Source organism: Xenopus laevis, chromosome 9_10S (assembly GCF_017654675.1).
Source record: "Xenopus laevis strain J_2021 chromosome 9_10S, Xenopus_laevis_v10.1, whole genome shotgun sequence".
NCBI classification, from domain to species: domain Eukaryota; kingdom Metazoa; phylum Chordata; class Amphibia; order Anura; family Pipidae; genus Xenopus; species Xenopus laevis.
Window position 1 is genome coordinate 82,486,897 of NC_054388.1, and position 27,233 is coordinate 82,514,129.

Here is a 27,233-nt window from a genome sequence, read left to right on the forward strand (position 1 = left end):
CTGAGTACTAATGGAACAGACCCTTGGGTTCATCTTTAGCTGTAGCCAGGCCACACTTTCTGATTTTCCTAGACTTACTTTTATTTTGTATGGTACCTATGGTAATTACAGGCAATTAAAGGAGAACTAAACCCACCATGGTGATAAGTCCCCACTGGCCCCCTCCCTGCCTCCCCCCTGCACAGTCTTACCGCTGAATTCTGTCCCCTCTAGAAATAGTGACCGCACATGCAGAGTGAGTACAGCGGAGCTCAAGGGCGCCATCTTTTTCTCTTCTATAATCTTCGTGAAGGGAGTGGCATATTGGCGCATGCTTGTAAGGGGGGGCCCTGGCACCAATGTTTTTTTAAAATATATTCTTTGGGGCCCCATTTTTTTAACTTGTAAGGGGGACCCTGGCACCAATGTTTTTTAAAAAAATATTCTTTGGGGCCCAATTTTTTTAAACTTGTTAGGGGGGCCCTGGTGCCAATGTTTTTTTTAAATATTCTTTGGGGTCCCAATTTTTTTTTTAACTTGTAAGGGGGGCCCTGGTCACCAATAGCTTTTTATAACTTGTGTGTGTAGGGGGGGTTACCTTTTTTAGTGCTGGTGTCTGTGTGGTCCTTTAACTGTGCTGTAGCATGGGCGGGATCTGTTGGCGGCCCTGGCGACAACTATGCATGTGCCGAAAGAGACGGAAATTACCAAAGGGGAGAAAACAGACACGAACATTACCGAAGAGAAGAAGATGGCGTCTGTGAGCTCTGCTGCACTCACTATGCATGTGTATATGTTTAAATTTTATGGGGTTTAAATGCCAGCAAATGGGAAAAGGATAGGGGAACCTACTTCCAATACCAGGACCAATATGGCTAACCATAGTTACCATAGTTACCCCAGACATTATAAAGAATGCTGAAATAGCAAAACAGAAACCCCCAGAGCACAGTGTTGCTTAGTTTGGAACACATATCTCCTAACCTAAACCTAGTCTTAGATGTATTAGAAGCCTCTTGGATTTTCAATTTGAATAGTTTGCTTTGCTGTCCTATAGATTGAATATTGATCTAGTAAAAGCACTGGGAATAGGCTGATCTGCTTTATTAACCTCATTTCTACATACAGTATATCCTCTAAGTAGCCCCCATTTTGATGGTGAATTAGTTTTTTGAACGAAAGACTGTATGACATTATATTTTGCTTCTTCCTTATGTATTGTTACAAGGCTGGTACAAGTGAAATAGTCAGTTTTTTATTTCCTGCAGTCACATTGGCAGCATTTGTTAAGTAAGCAAACTTACCAACAATGAATAAAGACAGAACTTGCTGTTTATTGAATAGAGGTGGTACTAGATGTCGGAAACTTACAACACTATATTATATTTAGCTTTCCAGATTTAACCATGTTTGTACAAGTGCCATTCGCTTGTCACTTTTGTAGAGTGCCCTCCCTCCGATCACTGGTCCATTCTGCTGGCATTTTGCAATGCCTTGTGGCACACCTCCTCCATGCCCCTGTGTCATTCTACTCCCTGCTCAGTCCAGCATCAGCAGTCAGGCCTCCTCCATCCCCTGTGTCAGTCTACTCACTGTTTAGTACAGCATCAGCAGTCAGGCCTCCTCCATCCCCTGTGTCAGTCTACTCACTGTTTAGTACAGCATCAGCAGTCAGGCCTCCTCCATGCCTTGTGGCACACCTCCTCCATGCCCCTGTGTCATTCTACTCCCTGCTCAGTCCAGCATCAGCAGTCAGGCCTCCCCAATCCCCTGTGTCAGTCTACTCACTGTTTAGTACAGCATCAGCAGTCAGGCCTCCTCCATCCCCTGTGTCATTCTACTCCCTGCTCAGTCCAGCATCAGCAGTCAGGCCTCCTCCATCCCCTGTGTCAGTCTACTTCTTGCTCAGTCCAGCATCATCAGTCAGACCTCCTCCATCCCATGTGTCAGTATACTCTCTGTTTAGTCCAGCATCAACAGTCAGGCCTCCTCCATCCCCTGTGTTAGTCTATTCCATGCTCAGTCCAGCATCAATAGTCAGGCCTCCTGTGTCAGTCTACTCCCTGTTTAGTTCACCATCAGCAGTCAGGCCTCCTCCATTCCCTGTGTCAGTCTACTCCTTGCTCAGTCCAGAATCAAGTCAGGCCTCCTCCATCTGCCGAGGCCCCAGACCCCTCAGAATTCTTCTCCCTGCTCCCTGCTCCATCACCAGCCTCCTTCCTGGTTTAGCCCCATGAGATTTGACACCAGCAGCAGCTCCAGCTCTGACAAAGAGAACCTCCCAGCTAGTGTTGCCACCCGGCCGGTATTTTACCGGCCTAGCCGGTAAAACACCTGCCGGGGCCGGTATTACAGATTTACCGGCAATGTAATACCCTTAAAAAGACCCCTCGGCCCGCCCCCATTCCCCTGTAAAAACTTAGCTTTTGTGACTTTGTCCCCGTCTTGAAATGTCAGTGTCATGGCCACGCCCCTTTTATTACATGGCACCGCCCACTATGACATCACGTCCACCCCTTTTTGTTCCCGCTCCCCACCAGGCCGGTAAAACATTTTGGAAAAGGTGGCAACCCTACTCCCAGCTGTATCATCTCCTTCATCCCTCCTGCTCATACAACTGGCAAACAGCACTCTCTATAGAAATAACTGCTAGAGTTGAACCCCACACAAGGAAGGATGGAGCAAGCAGATCAGTGTTATCGACAGTGACTGACTGGTCATTAAGTAAAATGCACAAATATGTTGCGGTATAATTGCAATTAAATTACTTTCCAACCAAAATAGGTAGAGAGTTCTTAAAGGAGACATGCAGGATAAATGAAAACCCCCTAATTTTGTAGGTAATATAAGTAATATATGGTGTTGCTTTTACATGGTGCTAAAAATTATTATTATCTTTAAAAATAGCCCCTATATTGGAGCTGCCTATAGTTGTTCTCTGGTTCCTGTCTGTGTTTCAAATGAGGGGTGGGCGTGTCCTAATGGTCCCTGCCAGTAGGAGGGGGACAGCCAATCACAGCCCTGCAGTCACACAAGCACAGACAGGCTTCAGTTCCCTATCAGGTCCTGCTAGCTGCTGATTGGTTCCTGTCCTACAGGGATTATTAGGGTTTTTGCAGAAATATTCAATGAATCATCCTGAAACACTACTTCTTTAAGCACAATTCTTCTATATCTAAATGAGTATAATGCACTGATACATTCTTGTTTTTTACACAACATGTCTCCTTTAAAGAGAGAGACTTCCCGGGGGAATTGTTTTTTTCTTCACGTTATAGTTTAATTGTTCCCTTTCTCTCCTCCTCTGTGACAGTTTGTTACTTTTCGCTTAGTGTGAGAAGAAGTGATATTTGGTATTCCAGTCAGCAGGCAAGCAGCAGCCACCCACGCCCCGGCCGCCTCCCACGCCAGGATCTGCGTCACGGGGCTCGTGTGGGAGGCAGACAGAGAGACCGAGAAAACGGAGCAGTTCACAAGAGCGGAATATCCCAGTCACATAGAGGGGGTGTCTGTGGGGTGACTGCACGGCCTCCCCCGCATTTCCTGCCAAAGAAAGTACAAGCGTCCCCCGTATAGGGATTTTGCCAGAAACTGGGGCTGCGCGGTAAGTATCGTCTTATTATCGAGACGAGGCAGGTTCCGTCTGAATGGAGCAGGAATATGTGTTGGAAGGAAGGCTGCCATTATAGCTGAAACAAATCGCTGCTGCTGCCGGTAAAAGTTAAGGTATAATATATTGCTGTGTGTGTGTCCTTGTCGATACGATGAATAAGTTCCGCGCTACTGTTAAATTGCAACGAAAAAAGTTTCGACAGACGCAGGAATATGGACGTGTGTGTAAATGTGTGTGTAATAATAAGGAAATGTGTGTGTAATAATAAGGAAAGGTGTGTGTAATAAGAAGGAAAGGTGTGTGTAATAAGAAGGAAAGGTGTGTGTAATAAGAAGGAAAGGTGTGTGTAATAAGAAGGAAAGGTGTGTGTAATAATAAGGAAAGGTGTGTGTAATAATAAGGAAAGGTGTGTGTAATAATAAGGAAAGGTGTGTGTAATAATAAGGAAAGGTGTGTGTAATAATAAGGAAATCTGTGTGTAATAAGAAGGAAAGGTGTGTGTGTGTAATAATAAGGATAGGTGTGTGTAGTAATAAGGAAAGGTGTGTGTAATAATAAGGAAATCTGTGTGTGATAATAAGGAAAGGTGTGTGTAATAATAAGGAAAGGTGTGTGTAATAATAAGGAAAGGTGTGTGTGTGTGTAATAAGGAAAGGTGTGTGTAATAATAAGGAAATCTGTGTGTAATAAGAAGGAAAGGTGTGTGTGTGTAATAATAAGGATAGATGTGTGTAGTAATAAGGAAAGGTGTGTGTAATAAGGAAATGGGTGTGTGTGTAATTATTAGGAAATTTGTGTGTAATAATAAGGAAAGGTGTGTGTGTGTGTAATATGGAAATGGGTGTAATAATAAGGAAATGGGTGTGTGTAATAAGGAAAGGTGTGTAATAAGGAAATGGGTGTAATAATATGGAAGTGTGTGTGTGTGTGTGTAATAATAAGGAAGTGTGTGTGTGTAATAATAAGGAAGTGTGTGTGTGTAATAATAAGGAAGTGTGTGTGTGTGTAATAATAAGGAAGTGTGTGTGTGTGTGTAATAATAAGGAAACGTGTGTGTAATAATAAGGAAGTGTGTGTGTGTAATAATAAGGAAGTGTGTGTGTGTAATAATAAGGAAGTGTGTGTGTGTAATAATAAGGAAGTGTGTGTGTGTAATAATAAGGAAGTGTGTGTGTGTAATAATAAGGAAGTGTGTGTGTGTAATAATAAGGAAGTGTGTGTAATAATAAGGAAACGTGTGTGTTATAATAAGGAAATGTGTGTGTAATAAGGAAATGTGTGTGTGTGTAATAAGGAAATGGGTGTGTGTAATATGGAAATGGGTGTAATAATAATGAAAGGTGTGTGTAATAAGGAAATGTGTGTAATAATAAGGAAATGTGTGTGTAATAAGGATAGGGGTGTATAATAATAAGGAAAGGGGTGTGTAATAAGGAAAGGTGTGTGTAATAATAAGGAAATGTGTTGCTGTTAGTGTGTTTGGCTACAGAAGAAGTGCCAAGACTAGCACAACGTTCGCCAGGTGATTGCCAGTAACGCTAGTGTGCCAGTGGGTGTGTCGCCATACAATATTTACTGAACAATAGGGAACAATAGGCTTATTTGAATTATGTATGAAATGCACATGTTGAGTTTATTCAGAGATTCCTGCTCTGTAGCCAGTGTGTCCTACACCTAGGGTTGCCACCTGTTCGGTTTTGTAAGGTGAAGCTTGAAGGAAACTGGAGTCTTCAAAATGTGAATAATGTAGTTTTTATTGATGCACTACATGTTTCAGACCCCTAAGGTAAGGCAACTTGCACCAGAGGAAGGACCTTAGGTGTCGGAAACATGTAGCGCGTCAATAAAAACGACATTATTCACATTTTGAAGTCTCGCCTGTTTCCTTCATGTTACCGCTGTGGAGATGGCTACTCCACTAACCTGTTGAAGAGTCTGACTATCAAGTCATTTGGAGGATCGTTTGGGATCGGTTTTTGTAAGGCCTGTTCGGGCTCAACTTTCTGTTCGGTTTTCAACCTTATGAAACCCGAACAATAATCTGGCCAATACATGAAAATCATTTAAATACAAATATACCTCTTACTCTCAAGTGTAGTTCATTTCTTATTATGACAGATACAAAAAAAAATACAATTTTTTTTTTTATAAATTAGCATTTCTGTATTTCAGATCTTTCTGGATAACTGGTTTCTGTATAATCAAACTCATGCCTCTAATTAAAGGATTAGGGTTACTCATCAAGCAAAATATAGCTAGAGATAGGGTTGCCACCTGTGTGGTTTTAAACTTTGGGCATCAACACTTTAAAACATTGCAAAAACTGGATATAAATCAAACCAGTTGCATCTAAGTGATGCAATAGCCTTGCCCTGGTGTCATAACTCCACCAACATCATTGTGCCCACCTCTGATGTCATCATGCCTGTTATTACATCACTGCCCCACCCCCCCTGTTCGGGTTTAGCCATCAGGAAAGGTGGCAACCCTACCTACACCTCTGTGTTGCTTGGGAGGACAGGGAAATATAACTAAATTTTTGTAGCCCAAGAGCTTTAGGTCGATTGGAGGAATGTTTTGCTTTTATAGGGTGCTTGTTTGGAAAGAATATAAATATATATATATATATATATATATATATATATATATATATATATATATATATATATATATATATATATATTAATATACATGACCTATCCAATGCAAGCCATGTATCGGATGATATCCATTTCAGAGCACTTCATAGCCCTCTGCTGTTTTACAACAGTGGAAAATAGGTTGTAGATAAGTACGATTTCTGATTTTGCTGTATGGCTCATGCGCTGAGCAGCTGCAAAGTACCTATTGAATGTGCCACAAGATGCCAGCACCGTGCTCATAGTCACAGATATTGTAGCCTAGGCTGCTGAAGTCCAAGGGATTCGTTTTGGGTGGGTTCATGTAGGCACTCCCCACTGTATTCTACTTTCCTTTCCCTTAATTTTCATAGCTTAGGGAAATGGAACATAACTTAGCCAGCAAGATAAATTGAACCTACAGAACGCCGTACAATGACTGATGCTTGGGTTGGAATTTCCCAGCTCCCTCCACCCAAACCTGCAGCCACACATACTTGAATCCAACGTTTAATCCTCCTCTATACCCACCTGTCCCCTCTAGTGATATCAGCTGTAGGTAGGGTTGCCAACTTTTCTGGAAACAAATACCGGCCTTCCTATATATTTAGCTTTTTCCCCTATTAATAACATTGGGGTCAACCATCATGTGGCAAACCTAGATGTAGGTGTGGCACTGAGAGAGACATCTAGAGTGGGTGGGATATACTGTACCTGGTGACTTTACCACAGTGGCAAAATACAAAAAACAACTGTCCAGTCACCTGCTAACACCTGCTAAAGTGCTGTCTGACCATCCATGTGGCCAAGTTTAAACAATATATGACAGTTTGGCACATTGGTAGGATAGCACCAAAATCCCTATTTTATACCTGCATTTTTTCCCTTTAATTGTCCAGTTCCAAATGTAATGGATGCCACTGTGGCCAGTATGTTATGTTGCAATGGGGTTAACACACTATATGTGGCCATTATACCTTAAGATTTGCTATTGAGCTCAGTACAGACTGGCCACAGTGCCAGCATTTATTGTATCTTGGTGCAGGCTGTGAAAAAACCACAAGCACTGTCTTTACTGGATGATTCCATATATGACCCACTTTGGCTGGATGGAATGGAGTCATTTAAAGTCCTATTTGTCTTTAGTGAATTAATGCCTTGGATTACAACTGCATAAATTGTTAATTGCAAAAGGATAATTATGGTATTTATATAGTGATGTATGAAAATTTAGGAAGAGAAGCATTTTGAGACACATTTTAAACCATCATTTTACATGTCGAAAGTACCATTTTATTTTTTGCTCTTTGCAGGCCTCTGCACTGATTGATGCAGACTATGCCTTGAATAAAGTGCTACCGGCATTAGCAGTACTTTGTCCAAAAGGCGTGCCACAAGGGGTGCCATGTAGGTCCCTTTCCCAACCCCAAACTTGTGTATTTGAAAAATTATACTCAAGGAGCAGATTTCTCCCAGGGCACAAGTGTTTTGTGCTCTTTAGCGCTCCAGCACTTGCTCCTTGGGGAATAGAAAATGACCCCCTATGTTCTCCAGATGCATATTAATCCACCTACAGTCTTTGATAATTTGTAATGCTTTTCATAATATAGTACAAGACCATTGTTTTCTCAATGCTAAGAGTTTTTATTATTTTCTGATTCCAGCTGCTGATTTGTCATGGCATCCTCTCTGCCAAGAACCGTCGGTGAGCTTCAGCTGTACAGAATACTACAGCGTGCTAACCTCCTGTCTTACTTTGATGCCTTTATCCAGCAGGGAGGAGACGATGTTCAGCAGCTCTGTGAAGCAGGGGAAGAAGAATTTCTTGAGATTATGGCTCTGGTTGGAATGGCCAGTAAACCACTCCATGTTAGAAGACTACAGAAGGCACTTAGAGACTGGGTCACAAACCCAGGAATTTTTAATCAACCTCTCACATCGCTGCCAGTTAGCAGCATTCCAATTTACAAGCTACCTGAATCTTCCCCTTCTATACTAGGTTTAAACTCCAGTAGTTATGAAAGGAACAGCAATGCAAGAGAGCCACACCTAAAGATCCCAAAATGTGCAGCTACAACTTGTGTACAAAGTTTGGGTCCAGGTAAATCAGATGGAGTAGGAAATTCTCCTCTTCAGAACAACAGCGAAGGAAGACACTGGCAAAGTCACCATACTACAGAGAGTGAACACAGTTTGTCCCCAGCTGATCTTGGCTCTCCTGCATCCCCTAGAGATACAACTGAAACCTTGGACGCTTCAGCTGCTCTCTCAGTTTCTGAATGTGTGGAACGGATGTTTCCTTCCTTACCTAAAAGTGATATAAATGAGGTCAGAGAAATGCTGAAGACAAACAAAAAGCTGTCAAAGATGATTGGGCACATTTTTGAGATGGGAGATGAAGAACCCCACAGGGAAGAGGAAATTCGCAAGTACAGTGCAATCTATGGCAGATTTGACTCTAAAAGAAAGGATGGGAAACACCTGACACTTCATGAGGTAGCTACATGCCAAAACTAAAATCTTCCTTGGAATATTTATTTTATACATTTTAAATGTTATTGCTTGATTGTATATTTGCATTTGTTTTCTTATTCCACATCTCTTCCATAAGAAGATTGTCATCAAAATCTTAGACTTATGACAGAGAGGTTATTTTTTTGTTTTCTACATGCCAGCAAAAGCCAATCCGCTGCTTTCCACCTCCCGCATATGTGTGCTGTCTCTCCTTTAGCCCATTAGCGCATGAACAGACCAGATTTTGGGGTGGTATCTCTACTGTATATAAATGTAATGTTCTTGCCAAACTCCATATCTATGTCTATTTGTCGGCTAATCCTATGTGCATACACTCAGGGAATGCTAGGCAGCAGATCGACTCTTTTCCTCTTTTTTCGCTCCATAAGTGTGTGTATTGGCAGTACTGTAATTGGGCCTATACATGCCTACTTTTAGTGATGGTGCATGACTTTTTTCTTCAGCTGGTGTATTTTATGGTAGACCACTAAATGTGTCATCATATTATCAGTTCTAATATCAAACAACAAAGGCAGATCAGACATAAGGGTAATGCCACATGGGGCTGATGCTCTGCATACAGATAAACACAGGCTGAGAATCAGCCCCTCCGCTGACCTCAGCTTTCTCCTGTGACTGCACCCAGAGTTGGCCCAGGTGTAGGCCAAACACGCAAGTATGCATTTTGGATCTGTATGCCTGGGCCAGATGCAGTGGCTCTGGGTGCACAGTGGAGAGGGCTGATTCTCTGCTGATGTTATCGCTGAGGTTGGTTACAAAGAAACGCTCATTTAACACTTTCAAGTTAGCCAGGATATCTAAGACTTTTATTAGTTACAGAGAGGCCAATAAAGCATGCAAGAAAGCAGGCTAAAATAAAGTATGAAAAAAGCATTGCAATAAGAAGCAAAATGAATCCAAAATTATTTTTTAAAATATGTAAATGATAAAATGAAGCAAAAAGGGGTAGGACCATTAGTATCAGAGAAAGGTACCGTATATACTCGAGTATAGGCCGTCCCGAGTATAAGCCGAGGTACCTAATTTTACCTCCAAAAACTGGGAAAGCTTATTGACTCGTGTATAAGCCTAGGGTGAGAAATGCAGCAGCTTCTGGTAAGTTTCAATCAAAAAATTGAGGGTTACTGCTCCCATTGGAGGTGCTGGCGTCTCGTTTTGGGATGCCGGCGACCATTCTTGGACGTCGGCGAATATTCTTGGACGCCGGCGACTATTCTTGGCGACCGTTTTTGCGCTTGACCCGAGTATAAGCCGAGGTAGAGTTTTTCAGCATATTTTGGGGGCTGAAAAACTTGGCTTATACTCGAGTATATACGGTAAATTGGTTCATGAGAGTTGAGAAATACAGAGGTTTGGAACTGTTAATATTCACCTTTTTACACAACTGAGGAACCAATTAATGAAGGTTTCCTTTTTAATAGACCAAATTGTAATAATATAACTATCGATGTACCACACTACTGCAGTGAAAACCTGGGTTTGGCCCTTGAAGACACAGTCCATCTCACCCTGCACAATGCGATGCCCACAGTGAAACGGTAAATCCAAGCGCTAGTGGTTGAAACTGAAGACCAGGGTATGGAGGAGCAATGTTCCTATCATGAGAGAGAGTGGAAGGCCAACACACAGAGACCTTTATTAGCATATGGCTACAGGAAGTATTGGGAGCTGATACATTCTCTCCGTTGTTCATAGTGGAGAGAGCCCACCGTGCACCTCCCAAACCACCCCCACGGGAGCACCCCCAAGGCCATTTCTACTCAAAATACTCCACTTCAGAGCCGAGATGCGGCTCTGAGGGCTGCTAGGCTTAAAGAAACAATAACACCAAAAAATGAAAGTGTTTTAAAGTAATGAAAATATCATGTACTGTTGCCCTGCAGTGGTGAAACTGGTGTGTTTGCTTCAGAAAGACTTCTATAGTTCATATAAACAAGCTGCTGGGTAGCAATGGCGGAAATTGAAAAAAGGCTATATGGCACAGGTTAACTAATGGATAACAGATAACATTATGTTCTACAGAGCTTATCTGACTCACTGTATGTCTAGCTTCTGCAAAGCGTGCTGGAATTGGAAGATGTACATAACCACAGCGAATATTCGATTTATGTTGCTTAATGCGGTCCATGGCCTTTTGTGTAGTTTCTCCCACATATGCTAAGCCACAAGGACATTTGATTAAATAAAATACAAAGGTTGAATTACATATAAAAAAATTTTTTTATATTGATCTTTCGTCCTGTCTGTGGGTGTGTAATTCGGGAACCCTTAGTAATGTTATTGCAGCTGGCGCAGTTCAAACAGGGGTATGTACCCATTTTGGGTGTCCCCAAGAATCTTTGTACTAGTTTTGTTGGAGTCCCCACATCTGCTTTTATAAGGGTGTCCCGAAAATGTTTCCCTCTTTTGTATGTCATTAGCGGGGGTTCAGAAAATGCCTATACATGTGATGCAAAAGTTTGTAAGATGTGACAATGTTTATTAATAATTCTCTTTACATTGTTGCTTGCAGTAGTATATTTACTGACAAATGCCAGTCTTGAGGACTACTTTTTTTTTTTTCCCTTTGTACTATTAGCTCTTCTTGAGGGATATTTTCTACCTCGTTTCTTATACAGGTATAGGACCTGTTATCCAGAATGCTCAGGACCTGGGGTTTTCCGGATAAGGGGTCTTTCTGTAATTAGGATCTCCAAACCTTAAGTCTACTAAAACATATTTTAAACATTAAATAAACCCAATAGGCTGGCTTTGCTTCCAATAAGGATTAATTATGTCTTAGTTGAGATCATGTACAAGGTGTTGTTTCATTACTACAGAGAAAAAGGAAATCAATTTTAAAAATTGTCAATTATTTGATTATAATGGAGTCAATGAGAGAAGGCCATTCCGTAATTTGGAGCTTTCTGGATATCGGGTTTCTGGATAACGGATCCTATACCTGTAGTTGTTAGGTCTTTCGGGTATCCTCTAACAGCAAACCTCTGTTGCATTTAATTTAATCTCTCACATTCTCTTTGTTGCTCTTTGACTATACGTCTCACTCACATAAATTGTGATTTGGGCAAATTATTTTTAAGTGATGGGGAATGAAAACTGGTAAAGTGCAATAAATTATTGCATTCTGTTTCTTTCTTATATAAATCCGGAGTACCCTCCTTTTGAATGGTTTGGTTGAACTGTTACCAAATCTTGTACCATAGTAAAATGCAGTGTGGGGACCACAGAATTTAAATGTGAAACAAAAATTAGCAGATTATCCAACGATCCTGTCCATAATACCTAATGATGAGTTTTGAGGCCTCCTTAATTGTAAAGGATTTTGGGAATTTTGTGGATAAAAAGCTGTACACTAGGCAGACTCACTTGGCATCTACTATGTTGATAAAGTGCTGTCTTGCAAATATTATAATATTATATTATAATTAGTCAAAAGTAATTAGACAAATTAAAAAACTGAAAATAAAATGTTCATTTCTAATACTTGGTTGAAAAACCCTTTGCTGGCAATGACAGCCTGAAGTCTTGGACATCACCAGATTCTGGGTTTCCTCCTTTTTAATGCTCTGACTGACTAACTGTAGCTTTTTTTTTTGTTTGCCTGATCTGAGGTGGCGAGGTAAACTGCTCCGTGCCCCTGCTCCATTGATTTTAATCCAATCAGCCTGTGTGCAGTCACATCTTAAAGCTGTAGAAGTCAATGGGAGTTCTCCTAGGCAAAATTCAAGCCATTTTTTAAATAAGAGTTTTAATTTGAGTTTATAAAATCACAAATTTGTGTTTAAAGGAGAAGTCAACCTGTACGGGGAAGAAACCCTCCTCCCCTGTGTAGGCCCCCTCCCCCCCGGCAAATGCCCCTAAAGCTGGCCATAGACACACAGATCCTATCATACGATTCAAGGATTCGTACATTTTTCGGATCGTGTGTGGAGTGTGCCGACAGCTTTCGTCCGGCGGAGATCGGTCGTTTGGTTGATCGGTCAGGTTTGATTTTGACAATCAGATTACCCCCGATATAGCCATGCTCGTTAATGGCATATCGGGGAAAGATCCGCTCGTTTTGCGATGTCGCCAAACGAGCGGATCTTTGCGTCTATGGCCACCTTAACTTGTTACTTACCCCTCCTTCCAGGTCCTCTGCTGCGGAGTTCATGGGCGCCATCACAAAGTCACGGAGAAAAAAAAGATTGGAAACTTTGTGACTTTCGGGGGCATGCACATTAGCTCCGTACAAGCAAATGCCTCCAACTGCGCATGCGCCCGAAAGTCACAAAGTTTCCGATCTTTTTTTCTGAAACTGCGTGACTTTCCGCGCATGCGCAGAAAATCCTTACCGGTAAATGCCTCGTACTGCGCATGTGCCAAAAAAGTTTTTTTTACATTTGGATTTTTTCAGAAATAAGCACACAAATGAGTCACAAATGCAGAGTTAGCCATTCATTATAGTAAATTCTAGCTAGTTTTTTAGTTGCATGTTCATATAAGGCATCTGCAGTCTATGAATATATAAAGCCTGTGTTATCTTTTGTATATTTTGTAGCTCACCGTGAATGAAGCTGCTGCTCAACTTTGCATGAAGGATATTGCTCTGCTTACCAGAAGAGATGAGTTGTTTACACTTGCACGACAGATATCCCGAGAAGTCACATATAAATACACTTACAGAACCACCAAGTGAGTTATAAATTGCAGGTTACATTGCAGATGATTGCTTACAGAGCAGGGTGGATTAATGTAAAGGCTATAGCCAAGGGGTCCAGTGTGATCTGGGCCCATCTAGCATTTTTCAATTCTTCCGAAACTTTTTTTATTTGCATTGGGTCTAAGGTGCACCTGGGACTGGCAGAAGGCACAATAGAAGGAAAGAAATGCGGTGTTTCTTTTTACAGAGGACTAAGAGCAGCATTACTTTGAGGGTTTACTGGTATATTTAGGTGGACCTTTCTGATGTAATTAGTTTTAATCTTTCCTTCTCCTTTAAGGAGTAAATTGTATAACTTCACAAATATAATCTAATTTCCAAATATTCAAATCTGAATGGATGCCCTTGTGTTTGCTGGAAGGACATGCCGGTAAAGAAAGTAGCTTTATATAGTCCCATTATGTATTTATACATAGTTATTGTATGTATACCTAAGTAACTCTTCTACAGCCCCAACCTGGCCAGTCTTCATAACTGAGACCTTCCATACACCTTACTGGCTAAAGGTGGCCATACACGGGCCGATAAAATCTGCCGACAGACCGAGTCGGCAGTTTATTGGCCCGTGTATGGGGCCCTCCGACGGGCTTCCCTGATCGAGATCTGGCCCGAAAGTCAGCCAGATCTCGATCGGATGGGATCGCAGCTGCATCTGTTCGTTGATGCGGTCCTGCGATCCGACCGCCCATTCCTGTTTGTTAGGATCCAATCTTGGGCCCTAGGGCCTACGATCGGATCAGCCCGATATTGCCCACCTCAATATGGGCATATCGGAGAGAGATCCACTCGTTTGGCGACATCGCCAAACGAGCGGGTATCTCTGTGTATGGCCACCTTTAGTTACTCTTGAATATTTTTACATCCCAGGCGCATAATCTTAAATTTAGCAACAATGAATCTCATCTGCCATTTAGTCATCCAGATTGCCAATTTGTCAGAATTCTGCTGCAATGCTGCCACATCCTGGATGGAATAAATTGGTCTGCAAAGTTTTGTGTCATTTGAGAAAATCTAAATTCCCTCCCCTCATTATATAAAAGTGGACCCAATATCAGATGTCAAAAAGTGTGAGCATCACGGAATTCATGTCATATTTGTAGACTTCTGCTTGAACCATAACAGAGATGTGCAGGTACTTGGGTTTTCAGCACCTGTTGTACATCAGCAGATTTTATTTTGACAACAACAGTAATATATGGTTATAGATTTCTGTGGATCCCCCATAGGAAAACAACCTCTACCCAGTATATGGTTAGTGCTGGTACAGAAGATCATGTTGGTGAAGAAGGGAGAGGCACCTTAGACACATGTCGCCCAGGACAACAAGAAATTAGCACCCCTGTTGACTCTGAACTGAACTACAAAAGAGGTTAAGTAATTAGGCTGAATCTAACACCTAAGTAAATACAGAGGCAGTAAATTAACTGAGTATAAGACATGCTGAAAGATCCTAGATGATAAGCACACGCTTAAGGGCCAAAAAGGGAGGATGACTGATAAATGTTGGTATATGTGAAATTGATAAATCTTGGTATATGTGGTCACCTTTAATGACAAAAAAGCAGCAGGAACAATTTCTTAACTTTTCTTGTAGCTTGTATTACCATAGACTTTACCTCTTATATCAGTTATTGGTTGCTTTGTATGTACAGTACATTTATAGTTTCCAACCATTTATTGTACAACACTGTGAAATATTTTGGCGCTTTATAAATACGTGTTAATAATCTTGTCAGCAAAGTTTTTTTTCCAGCGTTCCCAGGTAAAATTCAGCAAGAAAATGTTATAATGTTTTAGATTATAACTCTAATATTTTAAAATGTAATTCATGTGTGTTTAATATGATGTAATATAGTATCGAATAACTTGGATATTTCTTTAAATCCTAGGTCTAAATGTGAAGACCAAGAAGAACTGTCCCCGAAAAGGATCAAAACAGAGGTACTGTGACAGTTACTCATTTAGTAGAATGTGAATAGACATTAATTCAATGCAAATAGTTCACAAAGCATTCTGACCTGTATCTATATAGAAAATGACTGGAAACCATGCTCACTATTGCTAACAACTTCTCCAACAAAAATCTGCACAATGTATTAATATTAAAAGGGAAAATGAAAATTTAATATAAGCTTCGGCATACTGAAATAAGAAACTTTCTAAATACAATCAATACCTGCTGATTGGTTTCTGTGAGTCACTGCTCCTGGGCAAACATAGTGTCATTTATTACATTTGGGGGATAGGCAGCCTTCTGGTGCATTAGCTAAAGTACTGTGTACTGCAGGCTACTTCTATTTGCCAGTCAGAACAGTACCACGTGATAAATGTAAGTGCCTGACTTTCTCCAGGTAAATAAGTCTGCATATGTTGCATCCTTGTACAGGTATGGGATCTGTTATCCAGAAACCCATTATCCATTAAGCTCAGAATTACAGAAAGGCTGCCTCCCATAGACTCCTTTATAATCAAATAATCCAAATTTTTAAAAATGATTTCCTTTTTCTCTGTAATAATAAAACAGTAGCTTGTACTTGATCCAAACCAAGAGATAATTAATCTTTTTTTGGGTTTATTTAGTGTTTACATGATTTTCTAGTAGACTTAAGGTATGAAGATCCAAATTACAGAAAGATCTGTTATCTGGAAAACCCCAGGTCCGGAGCATTCTGGATAACAGGTCCCTTACCTGTATTACAATGTTTAATAGGCAACTCTTTATTTATTGATAGGTAATAGGGATGGGGTGACAAAAGGAGAGGGAAGTACAGAGCTAGAAGCTGGGTGATAATTATTGCTGGTGATTCAAGCTAAGGGTTCCATAGGTTTTTAAACTTTTTTGCAGACAACCTCTAGTTAAATAGGTTACTTTGCAGAGTTCCAGCTGGGAGTTTCAGTTTTAAGGTTACATATGTTTACATGTGGTATATGGTTAATATATGTTTTTTGATTACCTTTGTTAAACTTTCAGAAATACATCAGCAATAGTCTGTTCCTTTTCTTGAAATATTACTGTAGATTATATGTAAAATATAATTAACCTTTCATTTTTTGCCACAGGAAAACTTCTATGACTATCAGGAAACACTAATCGCACTTCACCAGCAAATGGAATCTTTAAAGGAGCAGATGACTGTTGCAAAAGCTAAGGGAGAAGAAACAGCAGCACACAGTTTACAGGTTGGTTGACCGTATCGAGTGTGCAAGCAATATCTACCAGATATAGTATAGAGACCCTAGGAACTGTCACAGCTTCAATGCACTGGAATCATTGGAAATTGAATTCTTGAAATTGTTGTTGTGTTTCTGGTGTCTTTTTGTTTTTTTTTAAAGAAAGACTGGCTATTCAAGGTTCCAAACAATACTCTTGAGCATATTTGTGTACGTGAATCTTCTGAGTTCTGGAAACAAAAAATCTCAGATAGGTATCCCAGAAATATTTACAGATTTGAATCCTTTTATAAGGGAAACTTTCCAGAATTGATAGGACACACAGAACCCACAATGATATGCGCGTCATCATAAATATAATAAAAAGGCCACAATAACAGAGGCAGCAAAACAAAGGTAGTGGTTCAGGTAGACAGCTACCTGATATGGCCCTGTCCACAGCGGCTAAAACAAGAGCTCTGAGCAGCTTAGTTGCTTTCCTGCATCAACACAATATTAAATATAAATGGTCTTTTACTTCCTGGCTCCTCAATTTTCTTAACTTCCCCTTTCACAACATAGTTGGGAACAAAGGACCGTTAATCAAATGAGATATGGTGAAAAGGCTCAGATGGGCACCATATTGCATACATATAACAAAGTCTAACCTGTAAGCTCTTACTAGTTCCAAAAAATGCAGAGGTTCTTAACCACTTACTGATATTAGTGTTTTTCTCTTTTCTAAATGTGGACATTGAAAGCTGGACACTGATATATTAGAGTTTGGAACTCTGAATGCTGATTCAAATGCTAAAACCCAGACAGGCAGTTTTAGTCTGAACATACTGAAAACCAGTCTGGTTAAAAAATTAACAGGTGGTAACCCTACGTGCTGTTGGTGCCTGTTCTGCCAGGCAAGGTGAAGGCAATTCATTTAGAAGCCTAATTCATTCATTTTAAGGATGGTTTATCCATGCATATGCAGAGCATATGATGCTGGAGAATAAAAGCATTAAAACAATTTTCAGATATTTCACACAAACTGCTGTTTGCTTGTTTAGCTTAGCTTTGCAGTTTGATAGTGTGGAGTAGTTGGACATAATTTACTAATTTTTTATTGAGAAAAATATGTAATTTTAAAATATATATGGTTTTCTGTGTTTTTTTTTACTCCACATAAAATGACACTTTTTGCCACAGCTGGATATCAAAGTGTTCAGTGGACCCCTGGTATTCATATTTACAATGCTTTTTATTGTAGCTACTTGGAGTTTGAGGGGATATTCGGAAATTTCCAAATTTCCTCTGAAATTTGGTATTTTGAAATAGAAACATACTTAACCAATATGGAATTGTCAGAATGTGTGCGTGTTGTGTTCAGGGTTACTACGGCTTATTTTGCAGGTGCTAGTGGTAGTCATGAAAATTTGTATGTGTCATTTTAATTTTGGAGTCTATACATGTCACACACACTAATCCTATGCATACTGGCCATCAAACTGTTTGGTAGACCTGTAATTCATAATAAGGATGTTTTATCTTGGTACGTAATGACATGTGAGCGATACAATGCTGTAAAATGTAAGCTGTTTTGGTAGTTTGAAATAGACAGACATATTTACCCATTTTAGATTGGGAGAACAAGTACTTTCCAAAAACAGGACAACCATAGCTTTTAAAATCTGCAGTTTTGTGTAATGCCACTTCTGTAACTAATATACAGGCTCTAAATACTGAAAATAAACTAATTTAATATTTTTCATTATAGAGGAATACATTAGAAAACCAGCAAGAAAATGCAATTGATTTGAAAAGTATCCTATCATGCAATGCACCAATACCAACTATGTATAGTTTTATGGAGATTTCTGTCTTGCATAGAGCAAAAATTCCCAGCATTGTACTACCAAATATTCAAAGCACCACTTCAAAAAAATCATCATACTTTAAATTTTAATGCCTAAAAAAACAACAGTAGGATCATCACAGAAAACCATATTTTAGTTTTTTAATTTTACATTCTAATAATGAATCTAATGGTAAATATGTCTTTTTCTACTCTTCTAGCAGTTTTTAGAATAATTTTATGAAAAGGAAAATAACTGCAAAGCTTTTATTTTGCAGCACTGCATTTCCCAAATATCATTAGGTACCAAAATAAAACACAATAACTATGAATGCCAGGGATCCATTGCACAGTTTGATGCCTAGTATGCATAGGATTACCAAAGTATCTGGAATGTAGAGTGGCCAAAATCAAAATAGCTCATACAAATTGTTATGGAGGTCACTTCAGCTACTCCAAAATCAACACCTTAACTGCACTATATGTGTGCTTAATCCACAAATATGTTTACCCCAGAACACCATATTGGAAAGTACTGTACATATTCTCTCGAATCCAAAATAGGTAACCTTATTAGTAGGACAAACTGTAAAGGTGCAAAGCTTTGCCACATATGACAGCTTGGATAAATATATGAAATCACCACAAATCATGCATTCTACAGCATTGTATCCCCCACATGGCATTAGTTACCAAAATAACATGTCATAAATATGAATCTGGTATGTAGGCCAAGTCACCATTTATTTACTCCACCAGCCAAAATTGCAATATATGATATAGTTTTTATTTTATTTTTCATTGATTTCCATGCCCTGTTTTGTAGGCTAAACTTGAAAAAATTTTGTCAAAGCAGATGGATCTATTACGCAACTCAGAGTATGACAGACTGCCCGAGAGGTGTCATTCTACTGGATATTACCTGAAAAACTCAGAAGACAGTAGTCCAAACACCATTGCTTCCGATAGCTCAGAGAGTCAAGGTAAGTTTTAAAAAAATTAATAGACTTTAAAGAATACAGTTATCACATACTTTCCTGTCCTTTTATAATCTCATTTGTTTTTTTACACAAACATTACTAAGAATTCATTTTCATCATTACATAGTTTTTAAAATGAAGTTGGGTTTATTTGCTACAGTCTGTGAGTGCAATTGTGCTCTCTGCACTAAAAGAGGTGAATTTCTGGTTTAATGACCTCCCCTGATAACTTGGGGGCTGCTGCCCAGCGCCCCTGCCAGAATGAAGAAGATTATGGTAGTGTGGTGCTTTTACAAGGCCAGGCCAGTGCAGTTTTCAGTGAACTGGATCACTGACCTGGGGTCTCAGGTAATTGATAACAGTGATTATAATCAACATAACATTTTGGAACCCCCACAGTATATATAACTTTATTCAGAGCTTCAGGAAATTAAATTTCCTGATAAGAAATCCCATACCTTTATGTAGCTTTATATAGAGGTACCATAAAGCAGTTTGCTGTTTTTATTGGAACTGCCAGTTGATTATTTGAATGCAAACATTTCAGTGCTTTAATACAGATATTGTTTAACAAAACAGGCACTTACATTTCGATGAAGATGATGCCTAAAATACTGTTTTTTTAAAGGAAAACTATATCCCCCAAACAATGTAGGTCTCTATTAAAAGATACTGAGTAAAACAGTTCATGTGTAAAACCCTGCTTCATGTAAATGAACCATTATCATAATAATATACTTTTTTAGTAGTATGTGCCATTGGGTAATCATAAATAGAAAATTGCCATTTTAAAAAATAAGGGCCGCCCCCTGAGATCGTACGATTCACTGTGCACACATACAAACCACATGTAAGGTCACATGAGCCAATTAACAGACAGAGTTCTGCCTTTTGCTTCCTCACTTCTTCCTGTTACAGTTAGTGTTGTAGTATTTCTGGTCAGGTGATCTCTGAGGCAGCATAGATAGAGTCACGAAATGGTGGTTCAAGGCAAGAGATGTAAAAGGGCAATATTTATGTAAATATATATTCCAGTTTGGTAAGATTCTTTAATATGTCATTCAATTTGATATAAACTATCTTTTGCTTAAAGGAAAACTATACCCCCCAAACAATGTAGGTCTCTATTAAAAGATACTGAGTAAAACAGCTCATGTGTAAAACCCTGCTTCATGTAAATGAACCATTATCATAATAATATACTTTTTTAGTAGTATGTGCCATTGGGTAATCATAAATAGAAAATTGCCATTTTAAAAAATAAGGGCCGCCTCCTGAGATCGTAAGATTCACTGTGCACACATACAAACCACATGTAAGGTCACATGAGCCAATTAACAGACAGAGTTGTGCCTTTTGCTTCCTCACTTCTTCCTGTTACAGTTAGTGTTGTAGTATTTCTGGTCAGGTGATCTCTGAGGCAGCACAGATAGAGTCACGAAATGGTGGTTCAAGGCAAGAGATGTAAAAGGCCAATATTTATGTAAATGTATATTCCAGTTTGGTAAGATTCTTTAATATGTCATTCAATTTGATATAAACTATCTGTTGCTTAAGTATTCATTTTGGGGGTATAGTTTTCCTTTAAGTATTCATTTTGGGGGTATAGTTTTCCTTTAAAGAATCTTTAAAGGAGTGTTTTTCTTGAATAGTGGCATTTAACTCTCAATTCTAGTTGAACAGCCACTGAACCTTCGAACATCAAACCATCACAGTCAACAGCTGCAGCAACATATGTCGGATGTAGAACAGCATTTAGGGAAGCAGCTGTGCAATGAACTTAGTGGACATTATTCCAGTTCTGAGACCAATGCCCAATATTCAGGTGAGTGTAAGAATGCAGAATTGTATTGCAGAACTGAATGAAGTTAATGCTGACAAATAAATTATAAATAAGCTTGTGGCTGCTTAAAGTGTATGTGCATCCGATGTATGGCTTAAGGTGGCCATAGACACACAGATCGGATCGTACGAATCGAGGATTCGTACGATTTTCGGATCGTGTGTGGCGTGTGCCGACATCTTTCGCCCGGCGGAGATCGGTCGTTTGGTCGATCGGTCAGGTTTGATTTTGACCCGACCGATCCCGCCGGAGCTCATGGCACATCGTAATCTGATCGTTCGGCCATACGGCCGAACCATCAGATTACCCCCGATATAGCCATGCCTGTTAATGGCATATCGGGGAAAGATCCGCTCGTTTGGCAACATCGCCAAACGTGCGGATCTTTGCATCTATGGCCACCTTTATAGGAATGACTCCCAAAAATGATAAAGGACTCAGTGTGGAGTGTCCTCTAAGAATTATGGCGCTTCCAGCCATTGGCTGTGTTGCAACTGCATGCTCTGTAAATAAGATGACCATTTGGGGGTTGTGAAACAAGGCACAAGATGTAAAAGTTATATGGCAAGGATACTTGTGACAGCACTAAAGTACTGTATGGTGTAATAGGCTGTTGGAGATGATAGAGAAGCAGAGTCCTAGATGTGTTAGTCATGTCATAATGGGTTGATGGTGGAAAAATTGTTCAGTATAAGGTGGTGCAGTAGGGGGAGAGGCAGGATAGCAATGCTGAAGCATGCTTCTAAACCTTTCCATATAGTGATAGTGCTAAGCATTCTCCTTATACCGTGGTGATAAGAAATGTAGTAGACAACGCTGGAGAATGCCCCATAAAAATTCCCTAAGAGAAAATGTAAACTAAATAAAGTGGAAGCATAGCAGAGCTCCCAAGCATCCTACCTCCTGGAAATACGATGGAAAAGAGCTGGTGGGGAAGAGGAGGATCCCAGGTGGAGAGATTTTCTTTTTACTTCCATATTGCCTTCTAGTTGGAAGAGTGTATTAACCCATGGGTGCCAAACCAAGAAAAACTGGGAGCACCCGCTGACAGACTGCTACACTCTGTGCTACATATTAGCATGCCCCCCTCAACGTTACCATCCAAATAGCAAGAAACAGAGCATCAGAGTCCAAGCTATAGTATTAAAAATTATCACTTTTGTTGCATCCCATTAAAACATATCAGGGCATAAATGCACAATAAAACGGCATTTATGCTTTTGGTGGCATCTCGCTACTTCCTCAGAGAGAGTACCTCTCCAGCACTCTGTTCGCTCACTTTCTATGTTGTTTGCAGGGAGAGAATTAATGGCCGCTTTAAAAAAAGAGGTGCCAACTGTTCTCACATTTTTGTTTCTAATATATATGAGATAAAATATCACTAATTATAGATATGTATATCAACTAAAACAATTTTTTTTCTGTATGCAGATAGCGTTGGAATCCTAAAAGATTATTCACAATCAGCCTTAAACAATACAGAGAGGAAGGTCATCAAGCTGGAACCAGAAGATACAAGATAGCTGGAAAGACAATCTTCTAATTTGAATGAATAATACCACCACCACCACCACAAGCAAGCCTTAAACTGCTACCAGTGTTGCCTCATAAATACATATACAAAGCCAAAGCCTATAGACTGATACCATTGGTAATAAGAGAGACAGGACTGCTGATACAGTCTTTATGATGGACACATTCCTCTAATGCCTTTTACAAAAATGGCAAAGCTCACAAATTAATACAAGTGGGCTTTCAGTGTTTAAGAATAAAAAACGTGTTTGTATAAGGTATGAAACACATAGGTGTTAGAACATGTATTCCATTTAATATATGTGAATACGGTTAATTTTACTTGAATTTTTTTATGTCTGTTTTTAGACAACTATATTGCTTATCATAGGATAAACACATTCTTGGGATTACAGGAAAAGAGTCTGGCACGATAATTAGCTCGCAATAACGTTAATTAAAATATGTATTTTATTATTAAAAGACTTAAAGAGGCAAGTAATGCTTAAAAACTTCAAAAGACATATTTAAAACTTCAATTACTACAATCTGAATTGTCTTACATTTTTTCCTATGCAGCAATATAAGGCCCTTTTTCTCCTTGTATTAATGTGCAGTGATATATATATTAGCTCTTTTAGTTTACTTATAAATTACCTACATAAGAAGAAAATCACACCAGCATATAGTTGAGTTAAACACAAATGCAGTACAACTGATTTTAAAAACTGCAACTGCAAGTAGAACAATGAAATCAAACACCTGCTTGTTTGCCAGTGGTAACTTCCCAGGTGTAAATTTGCCCAGAGTTTATAAACAAGTCCCCACATTAGCAACCTTTGCAGTGCGTGGATACTTTTGAAATGCCCGCACACTACATGTTGCCAATAAACATGGGACATTGAATCGATCAAAAGGTAGACCATAACTGTAGGGCAGCAGGGTGGGGAGACGGTTAGCACTGCTGTTTTTGCAGCACTGGGAGTCTGAAGTCTGAATCCAGCCAGGACACTATCTGCAAGGAATTTTTATGTTTTCTCTAAGTCTGTGTTACTATTGTATCCTCTTCAAAACAGTGGCGTAACTACCAGGGATGCATGGGGTGCACCCACCCACAATAAGTGCTTTTGCGGGTGGCAGGGCAGAAGGATTTTTTTTTTCTAGGCATGCGTGCTTAGAGAAATATTCGCTCACGCAAACTCCCGGCGGGCCCAAGGGGGTGCAGGCCCTGGTGCAGTCACACCCCCCGGGTAGTCCCTCCACTGGCAGGGGCCCCTGATGTGGCAGACCCCCCAGTCCGACGTTGAACACTATCTGAGCTTCCAGATATACACGTATTATCTACCTCATTCCAAAGATTGAAAGAAAAACATAAGTAATTTTCCAAAAACCCTTAGACACACAACGTAATGCAACCCACAATTACCTTGTCCTTGCAGTTATAGAATCTGGGACTTTGAGTCTATGCACCATCTACTGTGCAAAGCAGAGAGACTACAAGTCCCACAATCCATCACTTCACAGTGGAACAAGGGTTTGCATTACTGTGCAAGCTCAAGGAGGAATGGGACAGAGAGATGTTATCATGGTTTCATTTCAGTCTGAGGAATCTGGTATGTTTGTGTAAAAACAAACTACATTTATATTTATGTCCTGGAAGTTCAGATAGTGTTAGTCGTAAGCTCAACTGAACAATCTCATCAAAAAGAGGGGTATATTTTCTATGAAAGAATTTGTTAAACATTGAACTGAATGTCATGGACAGATCCCATGATTGTTATAAACATATTTGCTAATGCTTTAAATTGCTATTGTAAGTTCAGAGATTTACAAACACTGTACAAGTATAAAGGTGACTGCACATTGACCGATTTCAATACATTCTGTGTTCCAAGCTACAAAATTTTCCACAGGTAAATGCTCAGATAGAACTAATGTGATCTCTAGAGCCAAAAGCCAACCTATTGTACTACACGGTTAGTGAGAGGCAGATGGACAGCACTTATTTTCTTAATGAAAATTGCCATCTATGTCAATAAGGGTCACATTCCCGCAAACAATTCCTTGTAGGAACACAGAATGTATGGCAAAACTGATCTCCAGAATTGTGCACACAAAAATTAATGGTTAGGTACTTTGAATAAAAATGTCCAAATAGCCCAACTATTGCCTTTTCCTTTTCCTGAAACCTTTTCCTGAAACCTTTCATGGTTTATTTCTTAAAAAAACAAACAAAGAAGCTAAACAGGAATATTGACTGCCCTGAAGGTAGTGGTGTACCAACAAAGTGATGCAGCTGGGTTTGCCTCCTTAGCTATTGTAGTAGCAATAATCACTTTGATAAAATGTGATGCCCATATCGAGTGATTGTAGAATTAATCTTTGTTTTATTTTGGGTAGCTTCCTAGCCATATTATCTTAAGGGCGCATCATTTTTGCTGGCATTATTATCATCCATTTCACTTGAACACAGCATAAATATCTATATATGTATAATATTTCTATTCTGGCTTGGCTAGTAGAGCATACATAACTGTAACCTAGCAGCTAGGTCACATCTTATCTGCATTATACCAACAACTCTGTTTGCTTTGTTGCACACCTTAGATAACCAAGAAGGCAGTCTGCCCCAATGCATTGCAGTTCATCTAGTGGTTACATGGATTGTCAGCAGTTCATGACGGTTGAAAATCACCCAAGCTATTAGTGATAACTGCTTCTGAAACTGTGGAAGTAGCTTCACTGTTCTTTAGAAAGTGACTCCATTGTCCATGCCTTAAAGGGAACCTGTCGCCCAGACATAAAAATCTGTAAAATAAAAGTCAATTTTAAATTAAACATGATACCCAAATTCTTTTTTTTTAATTGAAACATCCATACCTGTTATAAATGTATTTCAAAATCGCAGCTGTCAATCACAGATTGCATTCCCCACTTTACTTTTATTTATGGACTTCCTAGATGTCACTGCACAGTTCAAATTTCCCCTCACTCCTCAATGTCTATAATTGTGTAGCCAGTGTATGGGCATGAGGCCTGCCATTCTGGTCCATTAATAAGATTTTGGGATGCACAGCTTGCCTTAATAACAGTGTTTACTAAGGGCTCTTACACACGGGCGTTTGTTTGTGTGCTCCCCTGTGTTGCGCTTTCCTCCGTTCAGGTTTAAAGGGGTGATTTACCTTTAAGTTAATTTTTAGTATGTTATAGAATGAATAACTCTAAGCACCTTTTCAATTGGTCTTTTTTTTTTTTTTTTTTTTTTACAATTTTTGAAATATTTGCTTTTTTCTTCTGACCATTTCCAGTTGTAATATAATGTCACTGACCCCATCTAAAAATACAAATGCCATGTAATGCTACACATTTAGGGGCATATTTATCAAGAATCAAATTTGTGAGTTGTGTGAGGGTTTTTCTACCTCGAATTTTCGAATGTTTGCGTGTACATGGAAAAATCCAAATGTCAAACACTTGAACGAAAAACGACTGGGAAAAAACTCTAATGATCAAGTTCATGTCCCGAAAAATCTCGAAAGCTGAAAGCTTGAATTGATCAAGTTTTTGGGTAAAATCTGAATTTTAATTTTTTTTCCCCTCTTATTAACATTAAAATTTTTGAAAATATAACTCAAATGTAGGAGTTTGGGTGCAAAAAAATTTAATTGTTGAAAAAAATCTAATTTTTATAAATCTGCCCCTTATTGTTACTGTTACTTTTTGTTACTTTGCTTTCAATTCAAGGCCTCTCCTATTTAAATTCCAGTCTCTCAAATCAATGTATGGTTGCAAATTACCCTAGCAACCAGATTGCTGACACTGCAAACTGGAGAGCCGCTAAATAAAAAGCAAAATCAAAAACCATAAGCGTTAAAAAAAAAAAAAAGAAAACCAATTGCAAATTGTCTCAGAATATCACACTCTATCATCATACTAAAAGTTAACTTAACGGTGAACAACTCCTTTTAGGGATAATTGAATAGATATTTTAAGTGGAAAACAAAATAATACTGATAGGGCCACACAGTTAAAAGCACACCGGTACCAATGTGGGGTTTGGATGTGAATATACCCCAAACCTACAGTTTGAGAACGTAATCCACACCCAAAAGTACAGCAGGCTATAGTCAGACATTGAAAATGATTATAAATATGTAGGAGGTACAAATAAAATTGTTTAACATCATAAATTTATAATAAAGCTAACTTTTACGTTATTGTGCCTGCTGTATCTTCTGGTATTGATGAAGGAGTAGCTAGGCTAAAAATGGATATTTAGGTCATCTTTAGTCTTCTTTAATACTGTGAAGTTCTTCCCTACAGTAAAAATAGTTTGTATTTAATCAGGTACATATCTGGTTCTAAACCATTTTATGAATGGTTATGAGTTATGAAATGTGTTTAAATGAAACGTATCTAGCCACATACCAACCGTGCTCTAATTTTGTCTGTTCT

At 39.2% G+C, this 27,233-nt stretch overlaps 1 protein-coding gene across 5 annotated transcripts; it reads left to right on the forward strand.

Annotated features, from left to right (window-relative positions):
- Positions 1–3,268: 3,268 nt before the first annotated feature.
- On the forward strand, positions 3,269–25,616 carry nab1.S (NGFI-A binding protein 1 S homeolog). 5 transcript variants are annotated; one of them, XM_018237094.2, is made up of 8 exons: positions 3,269–3,693; positions 7,875–8,706; positions 13,286–13,419; positions 15,337–15,388; positions 16,508–16,627; positions 19,270–19,426; positions 21,099–21,248; positions 22,698–25,616. In XM_018237094.2, the coding sequence occupies exons 2-8, from the start codon at positions 7,888–7,890 to the stop codon at positions 22,787–22,789; spliced, it is 1,524 nt and encodes a 507-aa protein (XP_018092583.1). In that variant the 5' UTR covers positions 3,269–3,693; positions 7,875–7,887; the 3' UTR covers positions 22,790–25,616.
- Positions 25,617–27,233: the final 1,617 nt, after the last annotated feature.